The sequence below is a fragment of the Papio anubis genome, chromosome 8 (assembly GCF_008728515.1).
Source record: "Papio anubis isolate 15944 chromosome 8, Panubis1.0, whole genome shotgun sequence".
In the NCBI taxonomy this organism is placed as follows: domain Eukaryota; kingdom Metazoa; phylum Chordata; class Mammalia; order Primates; family Cercopithecidae; genus Papio; species Papio anubis.
In genome coordinates, this window is record NC_044983.1 from 115,821,386 (window position 1) to 115,843,170 (window position 21,785).

Here is a 21,785-nt window from a genome sequence, read left to right on the forward strand (position 1 = left end):
TCAATATCTTCCTTTTTATTTTAACTTTTCTACCATGTTCTTCTGAAGTTTTGACAGTGTATTTTTCTATTGCTTGTGTTTTCAATAGAAATCTACTATAATCATATTTTTCTCCTCCTAGGTGATTGAATGGGTATTAGAAAAGACAAGCAAGAAATGATACAGAATCATTCTCTTTAAGACAATTATAAATTGGATGGAGCTATTATTTACTACTTTTTTAAGTTTGAAAATTATAAACAAATTTTAAACTTTATTCAAAGAATAGATGTTATATTTCTAAAGATTTCATGAATATATATTCTATATTTGTATAGCTTTGGGGATGCTACATAAATGTATTTTTAATTAGATACATATTTTGTACAGTGTTACTATATTTTAATGTTAAAGTTATTTGTATATGTTTTAAAATGTTTACTCTTAGTTATTTAATTATTACAATAAACAATTTTTTTTTTTTACTTTTTGGAATTCATGTCTTTGTTGTTAGGTGTACTAAGTTAGGCCATGCATTTCTTAGATGTAAGTAAGATACTGCCAATGGCTTTTCCCATGTGTTCCAACAACATAGTTTATTGGACTGCTCCCGATTTAGAGAGTATTGGCAAAAAAAATCTAAACAGGCCTCAGTCCTGGAGCCACCATTGTTGGGCTATTAATGTTTATTTGGTAACACAAATTAAGAAACAAGATAAATTGTGAAAATAAGGCATAATGAAAATGACACTAAGTACAGTCTCCCAGGAAAAAAAGTATCTTTTCCTGTGGTAGAAAATTTGGAAAATGCAGAAAATACAAAGAAGAATGAAAAAAAATTACCAACATTCCCCCCTACTGTCTAGATATAACTGCTGTATTTTAAAAATATATGTAATTATTTTTTAAATATTTTCAAAATTGGAATCATATAATATGTTGTTATGCATATGTGTGTTGTGTGTGTGTATTAATTTATAACCTGCTTTTCATATAATATGTTGTGAATTTATGTCATTTTTTTCATAACTGCCTAATACAAATGAGCCACAGTTTGTTTAATCCCCCATTATTGGACGTAAAGATTCTGTTTTTCCCTGTAATACATAAAACTTTAATGAATCTTCCCAGTATGTCACTATTTTCCTAGTATGCTTTTTTAGGAGGGAAATTGGTGGGTCTTAAGCTCTTTTGTAAATATTTTTAATTGCCCTCCTGAAAGACCAATATGTGCTCCCACCAGCAGAGTCCCCATTTCCTTTTTTGAAAACTGAAAATAGTAAGGGTGAATTTTTTTTAAACATGTTGGCATCTCTCTAATTGTTTATATCTAGCTTGTGCCCATTTTTATTTTGAACTGTTTTTGACTTTTTCTTACTTGTTTATATATGTTCTTATATATTAAGGATATTGGCCCTTTGTCTTTTTGTTTATAGTATTCTGAAATTTTTAGTTTTTAATGTAATCAAATCTGCCGTCTTTATAGTTTCTTCCAACTAAAGAAATTTGCTTATCACCTGCTTTGCTTGCCTATGTTGAATTCAAAGTGAATGCTTTCAAGAAGCGTTTCTAGGGTTCCATGAAATTGCTGATTTGAAATGCTCCTTTTTGTCTGAATTGTTCACTATCATAGGAATTGCAAGAGTGAGCCAATATTCGAAGATTCTATTAGGTTAGCAAAATTGTCTTTTGAAATGTTGTACCATGGCTGGGCATAGTAACTCATACTTGTAATCCCAGCACTTTGGGAGGTTGAGGCAGGAGGATTGCTTGAGGCTAGGAGTTCGAGACCAGCCTGAGCAACATGGTGAGACCCTATCTCTAAAAAGAATAAATTAGCTGCACATGGTGGCACATACCTGCAGCTACTTAGGAGGGGTCTTAAGCTACTTAGGAGGCAGAAGTGGGAGGATTGCTCGATCCTAGAAAGTCGAGGCTACAGTGAGCCATGATTTCACCACTGTACTGCAGCCTATGAGAAAGATCGAGACCCTATCTCAAAAGAAAAAAATGCTGTACCAATACACTTTTTAAAATATAAATTTATTTAGTCAGACTAATAAACATGTATAATATAAGAGGAGCCAGTAGGTGTTAAAGTACAACAGATTAGATCAGGCAATTTGAAAACATTCCTAGGAACACAGTAATAGTCATAGGAAAGAAAAACTCTCATAACCTCAATTTGCTGTTCTAAAAATGGGGTAAATAATGCTGACTTCACAGGGATCACGAAAAGATGATAATCATGGCTAACATTTGTTGAGCACTATGTGACAGACATTATCTTAATCATTTTACATTATCTCATTGCAGCCATATTAGGTAGCTATTTCCCATTTTATAGATAAGAAATAGAAGTATAGCAAGATTAAATGTCATATCCAGGATCACATAGCTCAGCAACTACAGAGCCAGAATGAGAACTTGTATTTCTTGAACCACACTGCTTATCCAAACATAGGATCTCTGCAAGTATTGGTGTATCCATTTTTTTGTTTTTATTCCTTTCTTCCAAGGATCCTGGTTTTCTGCCGTACTTAATAATATACATTAAAACAAGTTTGAAGATAACCTGTAAGCCTGATACCATTTAAAATATTTCTTTTTGTGAATATGCTGGATAAACTTTTGTAATGCTGTTTGAAATTTAGCATATGTAAATTATATCAGTTAACCTGATCAAAAGCAAAAGTATACATGAAAAAACTAAATTGATGTAACCACTTATTAAAAGGACATACAATAGCCAAATAACTTTGTAACAAAAGAACAAAGTTGGGAGACTTGTTTCTTTGCTTCAAGACTTACTATAAAATTACAGTAATGAAGACAATTTGCTATTGGAATTAGAATAAGCATATAGGTCAGTGGGACAGAATAAAAACTTACAGGTATGCCTATATATCAAACTTTTCATTGAAGGAAAAAAGGTCTTTTAAAAAATTGAACTTGAATAAGAGAATATCCAGCCATATGGGAAAATAAGTTACTTTCAACCGTAACCTCCTACCATTTGCAACTATTCATATGATATGGATCATAATTTTATATTTAAAGTCCAAAACCATAAAACCTATAGAAGAAAACATAGAAAAATCTTCATCACTCTTGGAATAAAACAAGGATTTATTTGAAAGGACACAAAAAGTACAAACCATAAAATTAAAAAAAAATAAATTTTACTTCAAAATCTAAAAGCTGCTCTTGGAAAGGCACCACTAGGAGAGTGAAAATGTAACCCACAGACTGGGAGAAATTATGTGCAATGCATATATCTGACAAAGGATTTTTATCTAGATGATGTGAAGCACTCTTACAGCTTAACGATAAGACATAACTCAATTTTTTAAAAATGGGCAAAATATTTGAAAAAAACATTTCACAAAACAGGACATAGGAATGGCAATAAGCACATGAAAAGATGCCCAACATCATCAGTCATCAAAGGAATGCAAATTAAAACCATAATAAGATGCCTCTAAACACCAACTAGAATGAATACAATTTTGAAACAGACTATACCATGTCTTGGCAACTATATGATGCATTTGGAAATCTCTTTTTATTTGTGGGTGGGGGTGGAAGAGGGTCTTGCTCTGTTACCTAGGCTGGAGTGCAGTGGCAGGATCACAGCTCACTGGAGCCTTGACCTCCCTGGCTCAAACAATCCCAAGTAGCTTCCTGAGTAGCTGGGATTATAGGCAAGCACTGCCTTGCCTGGACTCCCTCCCTCCCTCCCTCCCACCCACCCTCCCTCCCTCCCTCCCTCCCTCCCTTCCTTCCTTCTTTCTTTCTTTCTTTTTTTGTAGAGATGTGGTCTTGATATGTTGCCTAGGCTGGTCTTGAACTCCTGGCCTCAAGCAATCCTCCTGCCTCAGCCTCCCAAAGTACTGGGATTACAAACATTAACCACCTCAACCATTTGAGGCCATTTGTTTGGGAAACAGGGAGTCACTGGGCCCAAGTAGCTCAGATGTGTTACGTAGTGGTGGTACATTTAGCAAACTGTTGCCTAAATAGCCCAGAAGAGAGAAAGTCTACCTAATGGACTCATGGATCTAATTAAGGATATTTCCAGACAGTGTTGGAAGTATCAACGGCCATTTATTTGTTTAGCTGAATATGATAAGATATAGGAAAAGATAAACGAATTCAAGAAATCTTCAGTTTTCTAGCAGAATTTAGAGAAGATATGAAGGGTTTAGGATATTCTGGGTTGGAAAATAAAATGATTTTCCACTTTCAGTATCTCCAACGGCAAAAAATTTTCTAAGTCAGAAATAGCCTCAGAAAAAGAATCAATCCAAAGGTATGGCTATATAATCCTCTACTAAGACATTTGAAATACTTAATGATTTAAAAGTAGACCCTCTCAGCTAGACAAAATGGCTTTTAAGAATCTAAAGGGTAGTGTTTCACAGCACCTGACACTGTCAATAAAGAGAGACCTGTCGTGAAAAGAATGGGGGGCATGGCTGTCATCAATAGATTAGACTATAACTTAATACACAGAAAACCCACAAAGTCTCTTTTAGTTGAAATGTAATCATATACACTAGACTTCACCCTTTAAAGTGTATAATTCAGTGGTTTTAGTACACTCACAAAGTGTGCAGTCATCACCTGCATCTAATTCCAGAACATTTCATCACTCCAAATGGAAACCCCGTATCTGTTAGCAGTATTTCTTATTTTTCTTTCCACCATTCCCTAGCAACCACTAATCTACATTTTTTTCCTTCAGCTTTAATGAGGTATAATTAACAAATTAAAATTGTACATATTCAAGGTGTACAACATGATGATTTGATATACATATACATTGTGAAATGATTACCACAATCTGACATATCCATCATCACACATTGGTGTGTGTGTGTGTGTGTGTGTGTGTGGTAAGGACATTGGTCGTTAATCTGCTTTCTGTCCCTATGGATTTGCCTATTCTAGGACATTTCATATAAATTGACTCATACAGTATATGTAATATATGACCTTTTGGGTCTGGCTTCTTTCACTTAGCATAAGGTTTTTGAAGTTCGTGTTGTAACATGTATCAGTTCTTCATCCCTTTTTTATAGCTGAATAATGTATGAATCTGCTACATTTTGTTTATCCATTTATCAGTTGATGGGCATTTGGGTTGATTCCTTTTTTGGTATTATTAATAATGCTATGAGTATTTGTGTACAAGTTTGCACATGAGCAAATGTTTTCTGTTATCTTGGGTTTATATGCCTAAGAGTGGAATTGCTGGGATACATGGCGACTCCATGGTTAAGTTTTTGAGAAAATGACAGACTGTTTTCCAAAGTAGCTATACCACTTGACATTCTCACCAGCAATGGATGAGGGTTCTGCTTTCTCCACATTTTGCCAGCACTCGTCTTTTTTCACAAGAGAATGATACGAAGTAGTATCTCACTGTGGTTTTGATTTGCATTTACCTGATAACTAATGATGTTAAGCATCTTTTCATGTGTTTTCTGGCCACTTTCATATCTTATTTGAAGAAATGTTCACTCAGATCTTTTGACCATTCTTTAATTGGGTTATTTGTCTTTTATTGAATTGTAAGACTTCTTTATAAATTCTGGATTCTAGTTTCCAATCAGATATACGATTTGCAAATATTTACTCCCATTCTATGAGTTTTTTACTTTTTAGTTTAGCTCCTGAATTTAAGTCTATGACCCATTTTGACTTAATTTTTGACTTAATTTTTGTATAGAGTTAATTTTGTGAAGGGATATAGCTTCTTTCCTTTGCATATAGATATCCTGTTGTTCCAGCACTATTTAGTGAAAAGATTATTCTTTCCCCCATTGAATTTTCTTGGCACCAGAAATCTCAGAAAATTGTAAGAAAATTGTATCAAACTGAAAAGAGACCTCCAAATTTCAATGGACAGGAAGCAGGATAAGAAAACTAATCAGTTGCATCCTTGGACTACAGTAAGTCCTCAAGTCATCAGTAGGTTCTTGGAAACTGCAACTTTTAGCAAAATCACATACAGAAGATCTCAAATAAAGTCGTCCAATCCTAGTTGGATTTCAGAATTACTGTGAACTAGTGACTAGTCCCATCTCTTGCAGTTATCCTGTCTCTGCCTCACCATTGTATTTTGGATGTGTGGAAGGCAGTTAACTTTGTTTCTGTAGGTCACAATATTGTAGATTTTAAGAAGCCACACCCTAAGAGAGTTATCCCTACCAGATGATCATGAAATATTGACTTTAGCCTGTATTAGTTATTTTTCATGTGGAATGAATGAAAATAATCGTGTCCAGAGGGTAAAATATGGTCTAATATAGCCACAAAGCTTTGAGCTCCTCTCACCAAGAGATGGAATCTGTTCCCCTAGTCCTTGCATCTGAGCTGCCAATGTGACTTTGACCAGTAGAATGTGGCATAAATGACATGCTGTGAGCTGGAACCTAGGCCTTGAGGACCTCGTAGCTTCTCTTTTGCTCCTGTAGAACCTTGTCCTGCATATAAGGGAGCCACATGAGAGAACTAGTCTAGCCTATTAGAAGGTGAGAGGCCATATGGAAGAGAACAGAGGTTCCCTGACAGCCATGTCAGCTGCCAGGCATGTGAGTGAGGCATCTGGGATCTTCAGCCTAGCACATGCTCCAGATAAATACAGCCACATGAGTGAGCCCAGGCAAAACCAGTAAAGAGCTGCCCAGGCAACCCTCAGAATGGTGAGAAATAATATGTTGCAGTATTCTAAGCCACTAGGTTGTGAGGTAGCTTGTTGTACATAAACATTAGCTTCCACTCACATCCAAAAATTCATTGAGAGGCCAAGTGCAAGAAAGAAAGTTTCAAAAACTTCATGTATTAAGGCCTTAGTTTGAAGGCCATAGTTGAAGATAAATGAAATTGCTTACTTTTTGGACTGCGTTTCCCTTTTTCATGAGACCCAGAAAACTTGCAGAGGAAGAAGTTCCTTACTCTCTTGTGTGGGTGAGAATTAGGAAGCAGGAGAGCTACAATTCATTAATGAGGCATTATTCTTAGTGTTTCCTGGAATTGCCTTTGAGTTCTTGGAAGTAAATAGGCTTTATTCATCCAAATAATTATACAGGAAAGTTGCTGAAAATATCACTGGCTTTGTTTCTTGTGAAGAACAACATTTTCTTTCAACATTCCCAGGCCCTGGTCCAAGCCAAGGCAGAATCACAGCCGTGAGAGCAGGAGTGTGTCCACCTCTGAGATCAGAGTCAGCGGGAGGGGCTTTGTCCATGGGATGCCTTTTCCTGACCACGCTGCCAACAGGCAATGGATGGTCTGATTGTGTGTCAGTTTCCTATCCTGCCTCTTGTCCCCATAGGGCTTTCTTATTTTTCACCATCTCCCGCCTCTACCCAGCTCTTCTTGCTGTGACACTGAGCAATGTTCCGTCTATGGACTCTTACACTCTTCCAAGAAAAAGCCTCATTTATGTACAAGGAAAAAAATAATAGAGAATAAAAGTCCAAAAGAGAGGCTCCTGCGGCTTTTCTGTTATCATTCAAATGTGATTCCATACTCTCCTTGGACATGGTTTAGTCATTTTAATGAGGTATTAGACTTGCTTCCCCCAGTGAAATCAAATTTAGTGTAATTTAGAGGACTGTAGGTGACATGATAATTGATTTCTGGTCACACATTCAAATAGTTCTATTATCAGGATTTTATAGACAGGTTAAATATATTATTCATCATATCGGAACATTAGTCATAAAAAAGAACCTTTTTTAAAAGGGAATTTTGAAATGCACAGTTAACAAGTTCATGTAATCTAGAAGGGTATTAAGGTCATACCCATCATCCCTAGTCCCATTTCTCAGCAGTAACTGATAGTAACAGGCCTTTTTAAATGTATCTTTCCAGACATTTTAATACATGTACAGGCATTTTATATGTGTCCATTGTTTCTCAACTAATCAGGCCCAAACACCCCTTCTATAAGCAGTACTTTTAATATCTCCTTCGCTGTCACAAGGTGGGATTCATAAATAATGGTCTTAGGCCAAGTTTCCTAGAAAGCAAAATCTGAGGCAAGGATTTGTGCTGCTGCTTTATTTGGGAGACACGGAGATGATGAAAAAAGGAGGGGAAAGGCAGGGAAGGCAGGAAAGCAAGGCAAGGCGACATTAGTGCTCATGAGGCCCAGAGAGACACAGTCAACCACTAAGTCAGCATCTTCTCAGTCACATGGGATGTCTCTCAGGATAGAGGGTGTACAGAGAAAGCATGCCTCACACAAGTACATAAAAAGAGGAAGAAGAGGCCGGGTGCAGTGGGTCACGCCTGTAATGTCATTACTTTGGGAGGCCGAGGGAGGCAGATCACTTGAGGTCAGGAGTTTGAGACCAGCCTGGCCAACATGGTGAAACCCTGTGTCTATTAAAAAACACACACAAAAATTAGGTGGGGATGGTGGCGTCTGCCTGTAATCCCAGCTACCTGGGAAGCTGAGCAGGAGAATAGCTTGAACCTAAGAGGTGAAAGGGTGCAATGACCTGAGATTGCACCACTGCACTCCAGCCTGGGTGACAGAGTGAGATTCTGGTCTCAAAAAAAAAAAAAAAAAAGAGAGGAAGAAGAGGATTATTTATTTGTGCTGGCTCCTCCTTGTTACTGACTCCTGTTTGACCCCACAAAGATTTAAATCCCCTATAGTTCTGCCTTGCTCAGGTTATGACCCAGCAACTGCTCTGGAATCCAGCTCCTATGCCCTGCAGTGTGCTGTCCATCCAAGTCTGGAATTGATGATAGAACTCAGAAACTGAAGTATGCGTCTCCTTTGCCTGGCTGCCTGGCAGCCACCAAACAGAGATGGGAGGGGAGGCAACATTTCCAGGCAAGTAATTGGTTGGCTCTAAGTGGCTAAACACTTAGGTCAAGCAGACCCAGCTATGGTGGTGCCTAAGGTTGTGGTAAACAGCTGGAAGTTTAGGAGACGCCATGATGGCACTGAAGAAATCTGAGGATATACATAGGATGTGTCCTATACAGTAATCTAACCTATACATACTTAGACTCTTAAAAATTGCTATCTCTTAACCATAAGATAAAATTTTTGGAAAAGCAAAGTAATTATAATAAAACAGTATGCATTTCAATATGGAGATGCTGGAGTATGACTACACTAAAAGACAAAATGAAGTAGTCAGATGTTTGACTTTCAGACCAATTAGCCATGACTGAAGTGATGCTAAGTCAGTTGTTTGTAACTCAAGTACCATACAGACTTGTTTTTATAAAATGTTAATACCTTTTGATAATGACCTGAGCAAAACGAAACACAATCTTTTTTTCATATATATGGTAGTTGCATATCTAGAAAAGTCAGAATATATTGAATCTGTCAAAATGTTTTCATACATAAAAGGTAGTCAGGGTCTAGGCTTGGATTATCAAATAGGTTTTTCACCAACACAAATAACCCAGGACACTCAAAAATTGTGTGGGAAATGGTTCCATTGGATGTACGGCTGTCATTAGCATTATATCTATGAACTCTGGGTCTTGTTCATTAAATGCCAATAATGTGCCCCCTTCCCCCAGTTATTGTGACAACCAAATAGCATTACCACAGACTTCCAAAATGCCCCCATGGGGTGTGTGGAGGGTGTACTTTGACTCTTCTGGAGAGCCATTTAAAAACACAAAAAACGGGAGATATGCACCTCGCAGAGCTCGCACTTAGAGATTTTGTCCATATTAGCACTTAAAGATGGACCATTCTTTGTAACAGTTGCAGAATGTTCAAGCATACTTCTGTGCCAGGATTTATTTAGCTAGTGATGGTCACATTGACTTTTTCAATGGTCTTGTTGCAAGCAACACTGCAGAGATGATCTTTAGACATTCGCCTTTGTGCACTCATACAGTTATATCTCTAGAGTAAATTCCCACAAGTCAAAAGGTACATGTATTTTTAAATTTGTGTAGATATTGCCAAATTGCTCTCTCAATTATTGCAAGATATCTTACCACTAAGTATTGTAGAAGGTTTTAATCTTGGTAACTGTAGTTCTTTAAAGATGAAAATGAACTTTAAATGCCCTATTGAAAACCATTTTCAGATCATTTTACATTACTTAGTAGTTTCCAGCCTTGACTTGTCTTTTTATATAGGATATTCATGTGGACAGGAAATTGGACTTCCAGTATTTTCTAGGGTAGAACCATGGTCATGACTGAAAGTTAGGCAGATAGAAATTTGTTTTGTTTGTTTTTTTGTTTTATTTTGTTTTGTTTTAAAGATGGAGTCTCGCTATTTTATCCAGGCTGGTCTCAAACTCTCAAACTCCTGGCCTCAAGTGATCCTCTGACCTTACGTTTTCTTTCAACATTCCCAGGCCATGGTCCAAGCCAAGGCAGAATCACAGCCATGAGGCCAAGCATGAGAGCAGGAGTGTGTCCACCTCTGAGATCAGAGTCAGCGGGAGGGGCTTTGTCCATGGGATGCCTTTTCCTGACCATGCTGCCAACAGGCAATGGATGGTCTGATTGTGTGTCAGTTTTCTATCTTGTCCCCATAGGGCTTTCTTATTTTTCACCATCTCCCACTTCTGCCAGAAGTTTTGGCTCTAACAGTGTAAGAACTTTCAAACATCTCTACCCATCCAGCAATGGAATCACCTACCTGGGGAGATGAGGTACTTCTCTCCCATACCTGGAAATTTTCAATTTCAGGCTGGATGAATAATTTCAAAGGATGTTCAGGAAGCGATTCCTGAGTTTAATGGAATATTATACAAGGTCAGTGTTTCCAAAGATGTAGTACCTGAGCCATGGTGTATGTGTGGGATGACTTTAAGTGGCACAAACTTTAAAAAGTTTTAATTGGTTTATATTCAAAAAGTTTCAATTGGTTTATATTCATTTTTATATGTATATACAATGTTGCTACATTACTAGCAAATCATATACCTTAAGTTAGTACTGTTGAAATAATAGGGTAAAGAAAACTTTTTACAGTTTGAATCTTCTGGAAACATCAAAGGATGACTGTCCTTGCCATCCACACTACAACAAAAACTTCGGGACCTTGAGCTTTAGGTTCGTGGTCTTGCAACTGAGAAGGGTCCCGCCACAGTTTTGGAACTGTGCACCCATTGGAACCCCTGAGAGACCATCAAGCTTCAGGTGATCGTGCAACAAAGGCTCCAGCCAGTTCCAGGTGAAGACATTGCCCCTGGCCATCAAGAAACTACCCTGCCTCCACTAGATAGAGCAGCGTGAGAGAGAGTTCCGTGATTCCCGATAGGTAGAGACTACGCCTCAAGTCAGCATGAAGCAGTTACAGAAAAAAACACCATCGGTCCCTCTGCCTCCCGTAAAGATTTATGAGGATCACATCTCTAAGTGGAGAGATGAGGCAGGAAAATAGAGTCTGGAGGCAGGGAACATAAGGCTAATTCACACTTCAGCTATAACAGGAAATAGCCTCTCCATAGGGCATACACCTTGTAACTTTACTTCATCCTCTTCATTTACATAGGGCGTACCCCAAGTAGAGGATATTTAAACTCACAAAAACTCTGTAACAGAGCCTTTGACCCCCTATGCTCAGGCCTACACTGTGGAGTGTACTTTCGTTTTCAATAAAGCCCTTCATTCCTTCAAAAAAAAAAATAAATAAATAAATAATAAACTTTGGGCTCAAATATGGTTGATAGCCTCTAAGATCTCTTCAAAATTGTGATTCTATGGTTCTAAATTTAATCTTAATATTACTAAAGTTTCAACTAGTAAAAAGACTTTGAAACCCCAGTCCATGACATTTATTACAAGCAACTTAAACCAAATTTTAGTACAACAGAGAAGTTGTGTATTTGGAGCTTGGTGTATGTGTCAAATCCCATGAAAACGTAGTTAAAAATGGGAGCCCTAAGCCCTGAGTGAAGACCCATCCTAAAACTATATTCAACTTAGTAATTTGGGGACAATATTAATATTCTAGGGATCTGTTAAACTTTGCTGCAATGGGAAAAAGAAAAAACACTTTTTTTTTTTCCCCGAGATGGAGTCTTGCTCTTGTCACCCAGGCTGGAGTGCAATGGCATGATCTCGGCTCCCTGCAACCTCCGCTTCCTGGGTTCAAGCGATTCTCCTACCTCAGCCTCCTGAGTAGCTGGGATTATAGGCACCTGCCACCAGGCCTGGCTAATTTTTGCATTTTTAGGAGAGACAGGGTTTCATCATGTTGGCCAGGCTGGTCTCAAACTCCTGACCTCAGGTGATCTGCCCGCCTCGGCCTCCCAAAGTGCTGGGATTACAGGCGTGAGCCACTGTGCCCGGCCAAACCTATATATTTTTAAATGAATTCAGAAAAGTAAAAATAAGTGAACACGCAAACGTGTTGCTAGTGGCATCCCCCTTATCCTTCAGCACTTGATGGAAGAGAATGGCAAGACTTGCCTTCATACTCCCATGCTCTTCTATGAGTATTGTAAAACCACTGTCCAGGTCACCGTATTGTATATTTAGAATATCATATAAACTTCTGCACTGGAAATCAGAGGTGAATATTTATTTAATTCATATATAAATTTTACATAATATTCATGGTGCTATAAATATAGGCACATTTTTTTTTTAAAGTCCAGATACATCCAAAAATTACCCCCTCACTGTAGCCTCCTACTGCAATCCCCTCAAGATGGAATATCTAACGCGTTTGTAAAACAGGGGCTAGAAAGGCCCTGCCCATTAATTTTAAAACTTTCTGACCATCAAAACCACTCTTTCCTGCTTCAACCAAGCAGAGTCAACAAGGAACATGTGTTTTCAGGGTTTTAATTGCACTAGTTGATGAATTAAGTAAATGCCTCTGCCTGGGTAGTTTGTAATAGGTTTATGGTTTGGTTTCTCCTACTTAGTTCAAGTAAGAGAAAGACAAACCAATATCTATATTCCTATTGGCCTTCTTTAAATCCCTATGAGATGGCCTAAAAGGATGTCACCATACCAGGGAACTCAACCACATCTACTGAAAAATAGGAAGCTTCCCATAAAGTACAGATTAAAACATCATTCATTTATATTGGTTTTCATTTGGGGACAAACATTGTAAATTTAATAATTCATGGGATTGAGCACAGAGCAAATTGGACAAAAACAAATTCCTCAAAGTGACTTGGTTGATTCATTGACTGTACCCAAGCATGATCCAGACTTATGAGTTTGTGTCATACACACCAGCACACATCAGGCAAGATTAAAATCTACAGTGTAAAGTCATTGTAACTTGAATTCAAAATGAGAAAAAAATGAATATTGGAAATTGATTCATTAGAGCCTCTCTATTATGATACATTTTAACTTGGGGGGAAAAATGATTCAATACACAATTATCTTAGTCAAATTTTCTATTTCTTGCTAACAACATTTTAATTTACTCCAGAAAATTCATTAATTTTATTCAAATATATTTTCCTAAAATATAAATAATTAAATGTTTATAAATGTAGAGAATGTAGTTTCCATTGACCCCCACGCAGATATTAATCAGTCCAAAACTTAAGTGATAAGGAAATCATATTTGTAATTATGATCATTTTAATTTGTCTATAAATATATAATAGAATCTTGGCAACTTAATTATGAGCAGTTAACTCATACTTCATGTAGAACCGAGCACCTTAGATTACATATTGTTGAATTTAACTATTGGCATTAATATATGTATTTTAATATGTTATTTACAATACACAATTATAATTCTCTTGTATAACAACATTCCAGTGATTTTGAAAATATATAGTGAAAGTGCAATATAATTTACAAATGCATCAAAGCTTTTCTATGGTATTCAAGCTGGGACTTGACTTTTCAGCATTTGAAAATAGAAACAAACAAAAAGTCAATATCCTAAAGCTGTGTTTTCTAAAGCATTAAAAAAACAAAACAAAACCCACTAGCTTCACAAGATGTTCCATTAGAAAGGAGTCCCATAGGTAAGTGTGAGGAATGGCTCACCAGATTTCCCCTCGAAGAATCACAATGAACTTTAAAATCTTCAAGGAGGCAATTGTGAAATCTGTTTAACATTTTTCAGCTCAGTCAAGTGTATTAACAAACCCCTACCTCCCCCCAGCAAAACACCACTCGGTCAAGCCCCTTGGAACCTAGCGTCATATGATATATTCTTTGGGGAAATGCTGATTTAAAATAAAACTTTGCAATTCAATAAACAAATATGTCTGAGTGAGTAAAATCATGTTCCTTTAACACGGTTTCACTTTTTGAAGCTCTTTGCATGGGTATTTGTTAACGTATGATTCTTTAAAACACACAGGTCTAACAATAGATGTCTGTCTGTGTAAACTACAGGAAAAGTGTTCGAAATGTTTATAGAGATCCTAGAGCTCATTTTCAAGGTTTGAGAAAAATGACTTCAAAATCAATAGGTGTTATTTTTAGCGAATTTGATTTGAAAGATAAAAGCAAAAGCATTAAATCAGTAATGTGCTATGTCTGAAAATATTCCTGTAGAAAAATATCAGGTCATTATATTATTTCCCTGGAATTCTGAAAGGACTGCAGATACTATCAATAGATTTGATTATAGCAGTCAGTCTATATGTAAAACCCAGCATTGTCCAGAATTAAATGAGGCTGCTCTATTACTTGCTTGGAAATGCATGCATACAAGCACAGGCAAAAACAAGGGTCAGTAAGTTGCTTACTATTTCCACTGAAAACCATGAAACAGGGATAATTAGTTAACTCCAACAATGTGAGTTGTTTTATATGTGTATCAGATGACAATCTTTTCTGAAAAAATACCCATAATTCACTCTATAAATAAAGCTGTAGTTCTTGGCTACAAGACAGCAGATCTTGGTGTGAGTGTAGTCCCAGAATTAATCCTTTGTACATACAACTCTTTAGCAAAGCTTATCAATTTAAGCAGTCTACTTTGGCTCAGATTCTACTAGCTTACAGCTCAGATCAGTATCTGATGCTTTATTTAATTCCTGCTCAGTATATGCTAATGGGGACACTTTGGAATCATTCTACACTATTGAAAGATAATTCGTGTTTAAAAAGTAACAGCTGCTTCATACTTAAATAGAAGGTGGGTTTCTATTTGAAATATATTTCTTTTCCTACAAGTGAAAGTCAACTCAGCAAGAATTAGGAAATAAATCACAATAAAAAAAGGGATCATTGTTACTGGGCATAGGGGCTAGGAGGAGTAGGTAAAAATGTCCATTTCTCAACTATTTGGGCCTTGTGTACCTGGTGAACCAGTTACCTAGGAACTGGGATGATTAAGATCTGCATGCTGTTCTAATGGTCATGTCCTTGTTGTCATTATTTCAAAGCTATGCTGTGTGTTTCCCGTCACCTCACCTCTTTAACCTTGTACTGTTCTAGAAAGTTTTACTCTGATATTTCTCACGGTACTTTCGCAGGGTATCCCTTGTAGTTGCTGAAACTGATAGAGGAGTCTGGGACAGTTACATATGACTCTTGAGAGCTAAAGCTGACTGTAGCACGCTACATCTGGTGCGCTGCTCACTACAGATGGTGTCTGATGTCACGTTCTCTGGTGGCATTGCAGCCCTTCTTTTCTTAAAGGCAAGTCGCCCCTGTCTTCAGGCCACCAAGCCCAGTCTTGTAATCTTAGCTGACAGGAAGGAATGAATGATGAAAACAATTGGCTTGGGGCAGGAATGAAGGTCCAGTTGCTGAAATTTAAAAAGAAGAGAGCATGAGCGATTTTAAATTAATGATTGATGTAGATGAGTGATTTGCACATCAAATGAATCTATATGCACTTCCTGCTTTTAAGTGTTAACTGGAGCAATTATGCTCTAAAATCATTGCCCCTCCATCAGAGAAATGCAAATCAAAACCACAATGAGATACCATCTCACACCAGTTAGAATGGCAATCATTAAAAAGTCAGGAAACAACAGGTGCTGGAGAGGATGTGGAGAAATAGGAACACTTTTACACTGTTGGTGGGATTGTAAACTAGTTCAACCATTATGGAAAACAGTATGGTGATTCCTCAAGGATCTAGAACTAGAAGTACCATATGACCCAGCCATCCCATTACTGGGTATATACCCAAAGGATTATAAGTCATGCTGCTATAAAGACACATGCACACGTGTGTTCATTGCGGCACTATTCACAATAGCAAAGACTTGGAATCAACCCAAATGTCCATCAGTGACAGACTGGATTAAGAAAATGTGGCACATATACACCATGGAATACTATGCAGCCATAAAAAAAGATGAGTTTGTGTCCTTTGTAGGGACATGGATGAAGCTGGAGACCACCATTCTCAGCAAACTATCACAAGAACAGAAAACCAAACACCGCATGTTCTCACTCATAGGTAGGAACTGAACAATGAGATCACTTGGACTCGGGAAGGGGAACATCACACACTGGGGCCTATGATGAGGAGGGAGAAGGGGGGAGGGATTGCATTGGGAGTTATACTTGATGTAAATGACTGGTTGATGGGTGCTGATGAGTTGATGGGTGAAGCGCACCAACATGGCACAAGTATACGTATGTAACAAACCTGCACGCTACGCACATGTACCCTAGAACTTAAAGTATAATAATAAAAAAAAGTAAAAATAAAATAAAATAAAATCATTGCCCCTCAATGAGATAAAGGAACAACTCTTTGAACTTATTCCTTACATCTCATGTATCTTTTTTCCAAAATAGGTCCTGTGAAATTTAGATATACCAATACCATAAATATTGATGTTGTCTTTCTTGACTGTCTAAGCCATTTATTTTTGGTACCACAATAGTGGTACCATAAATATTTATTCATGTTGGATTTGATACAGTATGAAGCAGTACTAAATTTCACATCTGAAGATTAGGTTTGAATCCTGGTTCTGATGCTTTTCAGACGTACAATCTTGGATAAGTCTCTTAAAATTCTTCTCAGTCCTACTAATTCACAGTCATTTGAGTATTAAAGGAGCTACTATATGTGAAACTTCCTCATAAACTAAAACACAGAACCCATGCTAAGTAGCTGTGTTGTCATCATCCTCAGTCTTGAACTGTTTAAGCATGTATGCCACATCTCTGGGAAGGCACCATCTGAAGTCTTATGCCTCTTGATGTGTTCCTTGAGAACCTGGCACACGCAAGACATACAGTCTGAGCAGGAGAGTCCTTCAGAAGTTGAATTTTATCACCTGACCTAATTTAGGGAAATCGGGAGAGCTGTTCTCAATTCTCTTCTGCTGTCCCCAGTTTTGTTCTGATGATGACAATGTTGGAGAATCACAACCACCTGAGCATATTATAGCTACCAAAGTTAAGGTGGTACTCATTATGAGCCAGGCACTGTGCTAAATATCTTCTATCCACTATCTTATTTAATTCTCACAGCATCCCGATGAGGAAGCTATTGTTATTATCTCCATTTTTTTATATAGGGAAACTAAGATTCAGGGAAGTTATGAAACTTTCTGAAATATAGATCTTACAGTAAATGAAAAGCGTGGACTCAAATGTAAGTCTGTCTAATGCCAGAGCCAGGGCTTAACCACAACATTCGATGTCACTAACACAGAAGGAAACTTTTGAAAGAGACATGAAAGATGAGCTACTTCAATCCGTATATTTTATGGATGGGAGACTGAGATAGAAAGCAATGAAAGGACTTTCCCAAGAGAGTTGGTGAGTTTGTTGCAGACTCAGAAAGAGAACCCAGGTCTTGACCCTCAGTTTATTGCATTTCCTACAGCTCATCTCTGCTCCCTTCCCCCTCCACACTGGGACGGTCTGTGGCCCACCTCCAGGATTGCTTAAACAGACATAGGGGGTAGAGGGGAAGGAGGCTGTGTCTGAATTTGAGCCTGTCAACTAAATGTACTGGCAGTAAAAATCAGTTCTTCCTAAATCTTCCAAGTCAGGCTGTAATTACTGGCAGAAAGGCTGAAATTTAGACATAAGTGATTTTCCTCATGGGCAAAAATAGCCTTGAATTTTTAAGCCAAGGATAAAGCAGGAGACTGATTCTTATTCTTTTCCACTTTGCTAGAGAGTAGTCACCTTTAGGAAAAAGCACACGATGGGTGATTGATAGAGCAGCAACTGAATTAGAAATATTCTTAGTAAAATGGACTTTCAAGTCACTACTTTATTTCCAAGTGGGTGCCTCACACTGAACCTACTGATTGAAACATACAAACAAACAAACATTTGATAAAAATTCTGTAGATCCATTTTAAAAGTTAGAAAAATGCTTGGCTAGAAATAACTCTCAGAAAGTGAATGTCAGCAAACCAAGTGTCAGCCACGGGGAATGGCCTCCATCGTGGCTGCCTATGGCACTCGTGGCAAGAAATGTGGTACTGTCTTGGTACCAGAAGTATGCCATCATTTAGAAGAGTGGGGCTGCAATTTTGAGATAAAAAGTCCCTACGGTCTGTTAAGTGTGTTCTGCCCTTTTCTTCCTGAAAGCCAACAAATTCATTGAGTAACCCAGTGGCTAGGGAGGACCTAAACAGAGACTAGTCATTACAAAATCAAAGTCCTCTTTGAAGTTCTACATTTGACAGCTTAAATGAGATACTATGTTTTCCTGAAATGCCAAGGATGACACTTGCTAGAGAGTATAAGAATGTGCAATTCTCGCCATTCTGTGCAAGTGAAGTCGTATACTTTTTCATTATGGCAGGCAGAAACCATCTCAGGAAATGATGAATTTCAACGCATGGACTACTTGCATTGAGATGAGACATATGTTACTTTCACGGATAAATTTGCTAATTTTGTTGCATATTGTTTGACATCAGCTCCATGCTTCTGTGCCCTCCTCTGGCCCTCTCTCCACTCCAGTGGAGTTGATCAGTTTCTTTTCATTTTCCTGCTGCCCTCTTGCTCTGCTCTTCATCTGGCCCCTCCTGTCTCTTTGCTCTCTGTCCTCTCCTCGGAGACTTCCCTGACAGTAGGGACCATGTATTTTAGTTCGCTGCATCCCTAACATCTAGCACAATGCCAAGGTTATATGAGATGCTTGATACTTTTTAAAACTGCAGGGTACATTTTTTAAGCTGGTGAGACCCTATTTGATAAGAATTTAATCTAGCTTTGTAAAGGATTCTTTCCTTTGACTCAAATATTTATGTAGTCTTCTAATGGAAAATGAGACCGAAGAAAAGAACTTTGAAATAATTGAACCTAATCACTGTATTTCAAGGATCAAATAAAACATGGGCTTGCAAGTACATCATTAGCAGTCAAATGCTGAATAAGAGTAAGGCAGCATTATGTTGCATGATGAAATATTAATATATGAAATCACATGGTCTAAAGAAAAGTACACTTACAATCTCTCCATCTTTGCCTCCAAAATCTAAATACAGCATCCTGATTCCATCATCTGAAGACATTTTGAGCTTTTCATAAGGAGACTGTATGATGGTCTTGGGAAAGGCACCCTCCTGTGGTTCAGTGGTAATAGAAAATCCATTCTCATAATGTATGGTCAAACGGCACTCCTGGTTTTTGTAGGTGCAAGCTGAGAGAGAAAGAGAGAGAAAGAGAGAAAAAGAGACAAGTATGAACAATGGCGATCAATCCATTTTCCCAATCACTCACTTCATGCCTCCTCAGTCCCAGCAATCAGCTACAAATTTCTTACTAAAATAAAAATATAGTCATTGTTCATGAAAATATTCTCTTTGGATTTATTTTGGTGTTGTAATTTTAAAAGCCCCATAGAATTAAGGAAAAAAATGGAAAGAAATTCCTTTTGTTGGGATCTACTGAATGTTATCTGTGTTCTAGTCCCTATCTAGCCATCTAACAACACACAGGTCTATAGGTGTACTTGCCTTCAAACAGCCCTATAGGCCTTGTCTCAAGCCAGAAAAAACAGAACTCTGATTTAAATAAGGCCAGCAGGCGCACTGGCTCACACCTGTAATCCCAACCTTGGGAGGCCGAGGCGGGCAGATCACTTGAGGTCAGGAGTTCGAGACCAGCCTGGCCAATATGGTACAACCCCATCTCTACTAAAAATACAAATATTAGCCAGACGTGGTGGTGTGTGCCTGTAGTCCCAGCTACTCTGGAGGCTGAGGCAGGAGAATGGCTTGAACCTGGGAGGCAGAGGTTGCCGTAAGTCAAGATCACTCCACTGTATTCCAGCCTGGGTGACAGACCAAGACTCTATCTCAAAAAAAAAAAAAAAAAAATTTTTTTTAAATAAATAAAGACACATTTGAATCACCATCCTTATCATCATCAACACACACACACACAAAATTATATCTACCACCTGGTGAAAGAAGACAGTATACACCCATGATATTATCAAAGTTAACTAATGTAAATACGTAAGTCAGGAATGAGTAGTTTAAAAATAGTCTAATTTTTAATAGTCTAACAAATCTCGTTTTAGAAATTGAGAGGGGTGCTCTTTTAATTTCCCTGATGATCTTGGATCCTGGAAAAGCTGCTATTGCTGACAGACCTCAGATGTGGCATCTTCCATGAAGAGCACCCCGGGTGTGGCATCCAGGAATCTCAGGGGTGGCATCCACATGGTGCCCTCTGATCCAAAGGCACAAAGCAAAAACTTCTTGAGCAGGTGCGCTGCCAGCTTTTATCTGGGATTCTCACTATGTTTAGGAAGAGTCCTGCTCTTTAAGCTTATGGGCTGGGCACGGGGACTGCCACAGCATCCTAACTCCTATTTAGGAAGACTTGTGAATGTTTAAAACTCATGATCAAAGAGTTCTGAAAAAGGTTATTACACATCAGATTGGATTTTTTTTTGCTTCACAAAACACCACATTTAACAGACCCTGACAAGTAAATTGGATAAGGTTTTGATCTACATCTAAAAGTTCTGTAGGGAAACCAGGACACTCCCTGCTGGGGGTGGGGCTTGGAGGCATAAGAGCAAGGGCTTTATTGATTGAGAACTTGCTGTACATCATTTGCTCCATGCAATGGATTTATTTTGGTGTTGTCATTTTAAAAGCCCTATAGAATTAAGGAAAAAAATGGAAAGAAATTCCTTTTGCTGGGATCTACTAGTCCCTATCTAGCCATCTAAGAACACACAGGTCTATAGGTGTACTTGCCTTCCAATGGCCCTGTAGGCCTTGTCTCAAGCCAGAAAAAACAGAACTTTGATTTAAATAAGGCCAGCAGGCACACTGGCTCACACCTGTAATCCCAACTTTGGGAGGCCGAGGTGGGCAGATAACTTGAGGTCAGGAGTTCGAGACCAGCCTCGAACTTCTGAAGCCTGAACACAGCCCGATATTATAGGTGGAAAAAGGAAAGCTCAGAGACATGAACACGTCACCAGTCCAGGTTGTTTGGCTTTCAAACTTCAAGTTCTTTGCACTCTGCCCTGTGTTCCTTCTGGGTCTGGCTCTCAGGACAAGGAGGGATGTGGAGAAGGAGCTGGGCACAGAATTGCTTAACTTTCCTACCTCATGATAATGACAGTAGGTGGGGAGGCCTTCAAAGTTTTGGGGAAGAAATAGAGATCTCCATTGCTCACAGAATGCAGTGGATTTTAATCAGAGCTCTGATTAAAACATATGCCCTTTCTCCTGACTGACTTACAGATATCTTTCGACTTGTAACTAGCGCTCATCTTTTCCTCTAACAGGTCTATCACTCCTTCTGGGAACAGTCCCTGAACCCTGCCCTCTGCCAGCCCTCCCATCCAAGGATGTCCAAGGACAATGGCACAGAGATTGTACTGATAGCACTGCCTCCCCATCTGTAATCCCAGCTACTCAGGAGGCTGAGGCAGCAGAATTGCTTGAACC

At 38.2% G+C, this 21,785-nt stretch overlaps 2 protein-coding genes across 3 annotated transcripts in view; one reads left to right on the forward strand and one right to left on the reverse strand.

Annotated features, from left to right (window-relative positions):
* The window catches only part of MTBP (MDM2 binding protein), a 99,909-nt gene extending 78,135 nt beyond the window's left edge, over window positions 1-21,774 (forward strand). The window contains exons 22-23 of one of the 2 annotated variants that reach the window (XR_004175853.1): window positions 20,396-20,584; window positions 21,623-21,774. Coding sequence is in view for 1 of the 2 variants with exons in the window: in XM_021942882.2 (XP_021798574.2) it covers window positions 122-160 (39 nt within the window). In the remaining variant the exon portion in view is untranslated. Of the gene's footprint in view, window positions 1-121; window positions 3,139-20,395; window positions 20,585-21,622 lie in introns of those variants that run through there. The other variant, XM_021942882.2, reaches the window with a different exon arrangement.
* SNTB1 (syntrophin beta 1) overlaps window positions 12,503-21,785 on the reverse strand; it is a 284,016-nt gene continuing 274,733 nt past the window's right edge. Inside the window, exons 6-7 of the mRNA XM_021942884.2 lie at window positions 19,320-19,510; window positions 12,503-15,683 (exon numbers count right to left, since the gene is read on the reverse strand). Coding sequence (XP_021798576.1) covers window positions 15,591-15,683; window positions 19,320-19,510 — 284 coding nt within the window. The 3' untranslated portion in view covers window positions 12,503-15,590. The remainder of the gene's footprint in view (window positions 15,684-19,319; window positions 19,511-21,785) is intronic.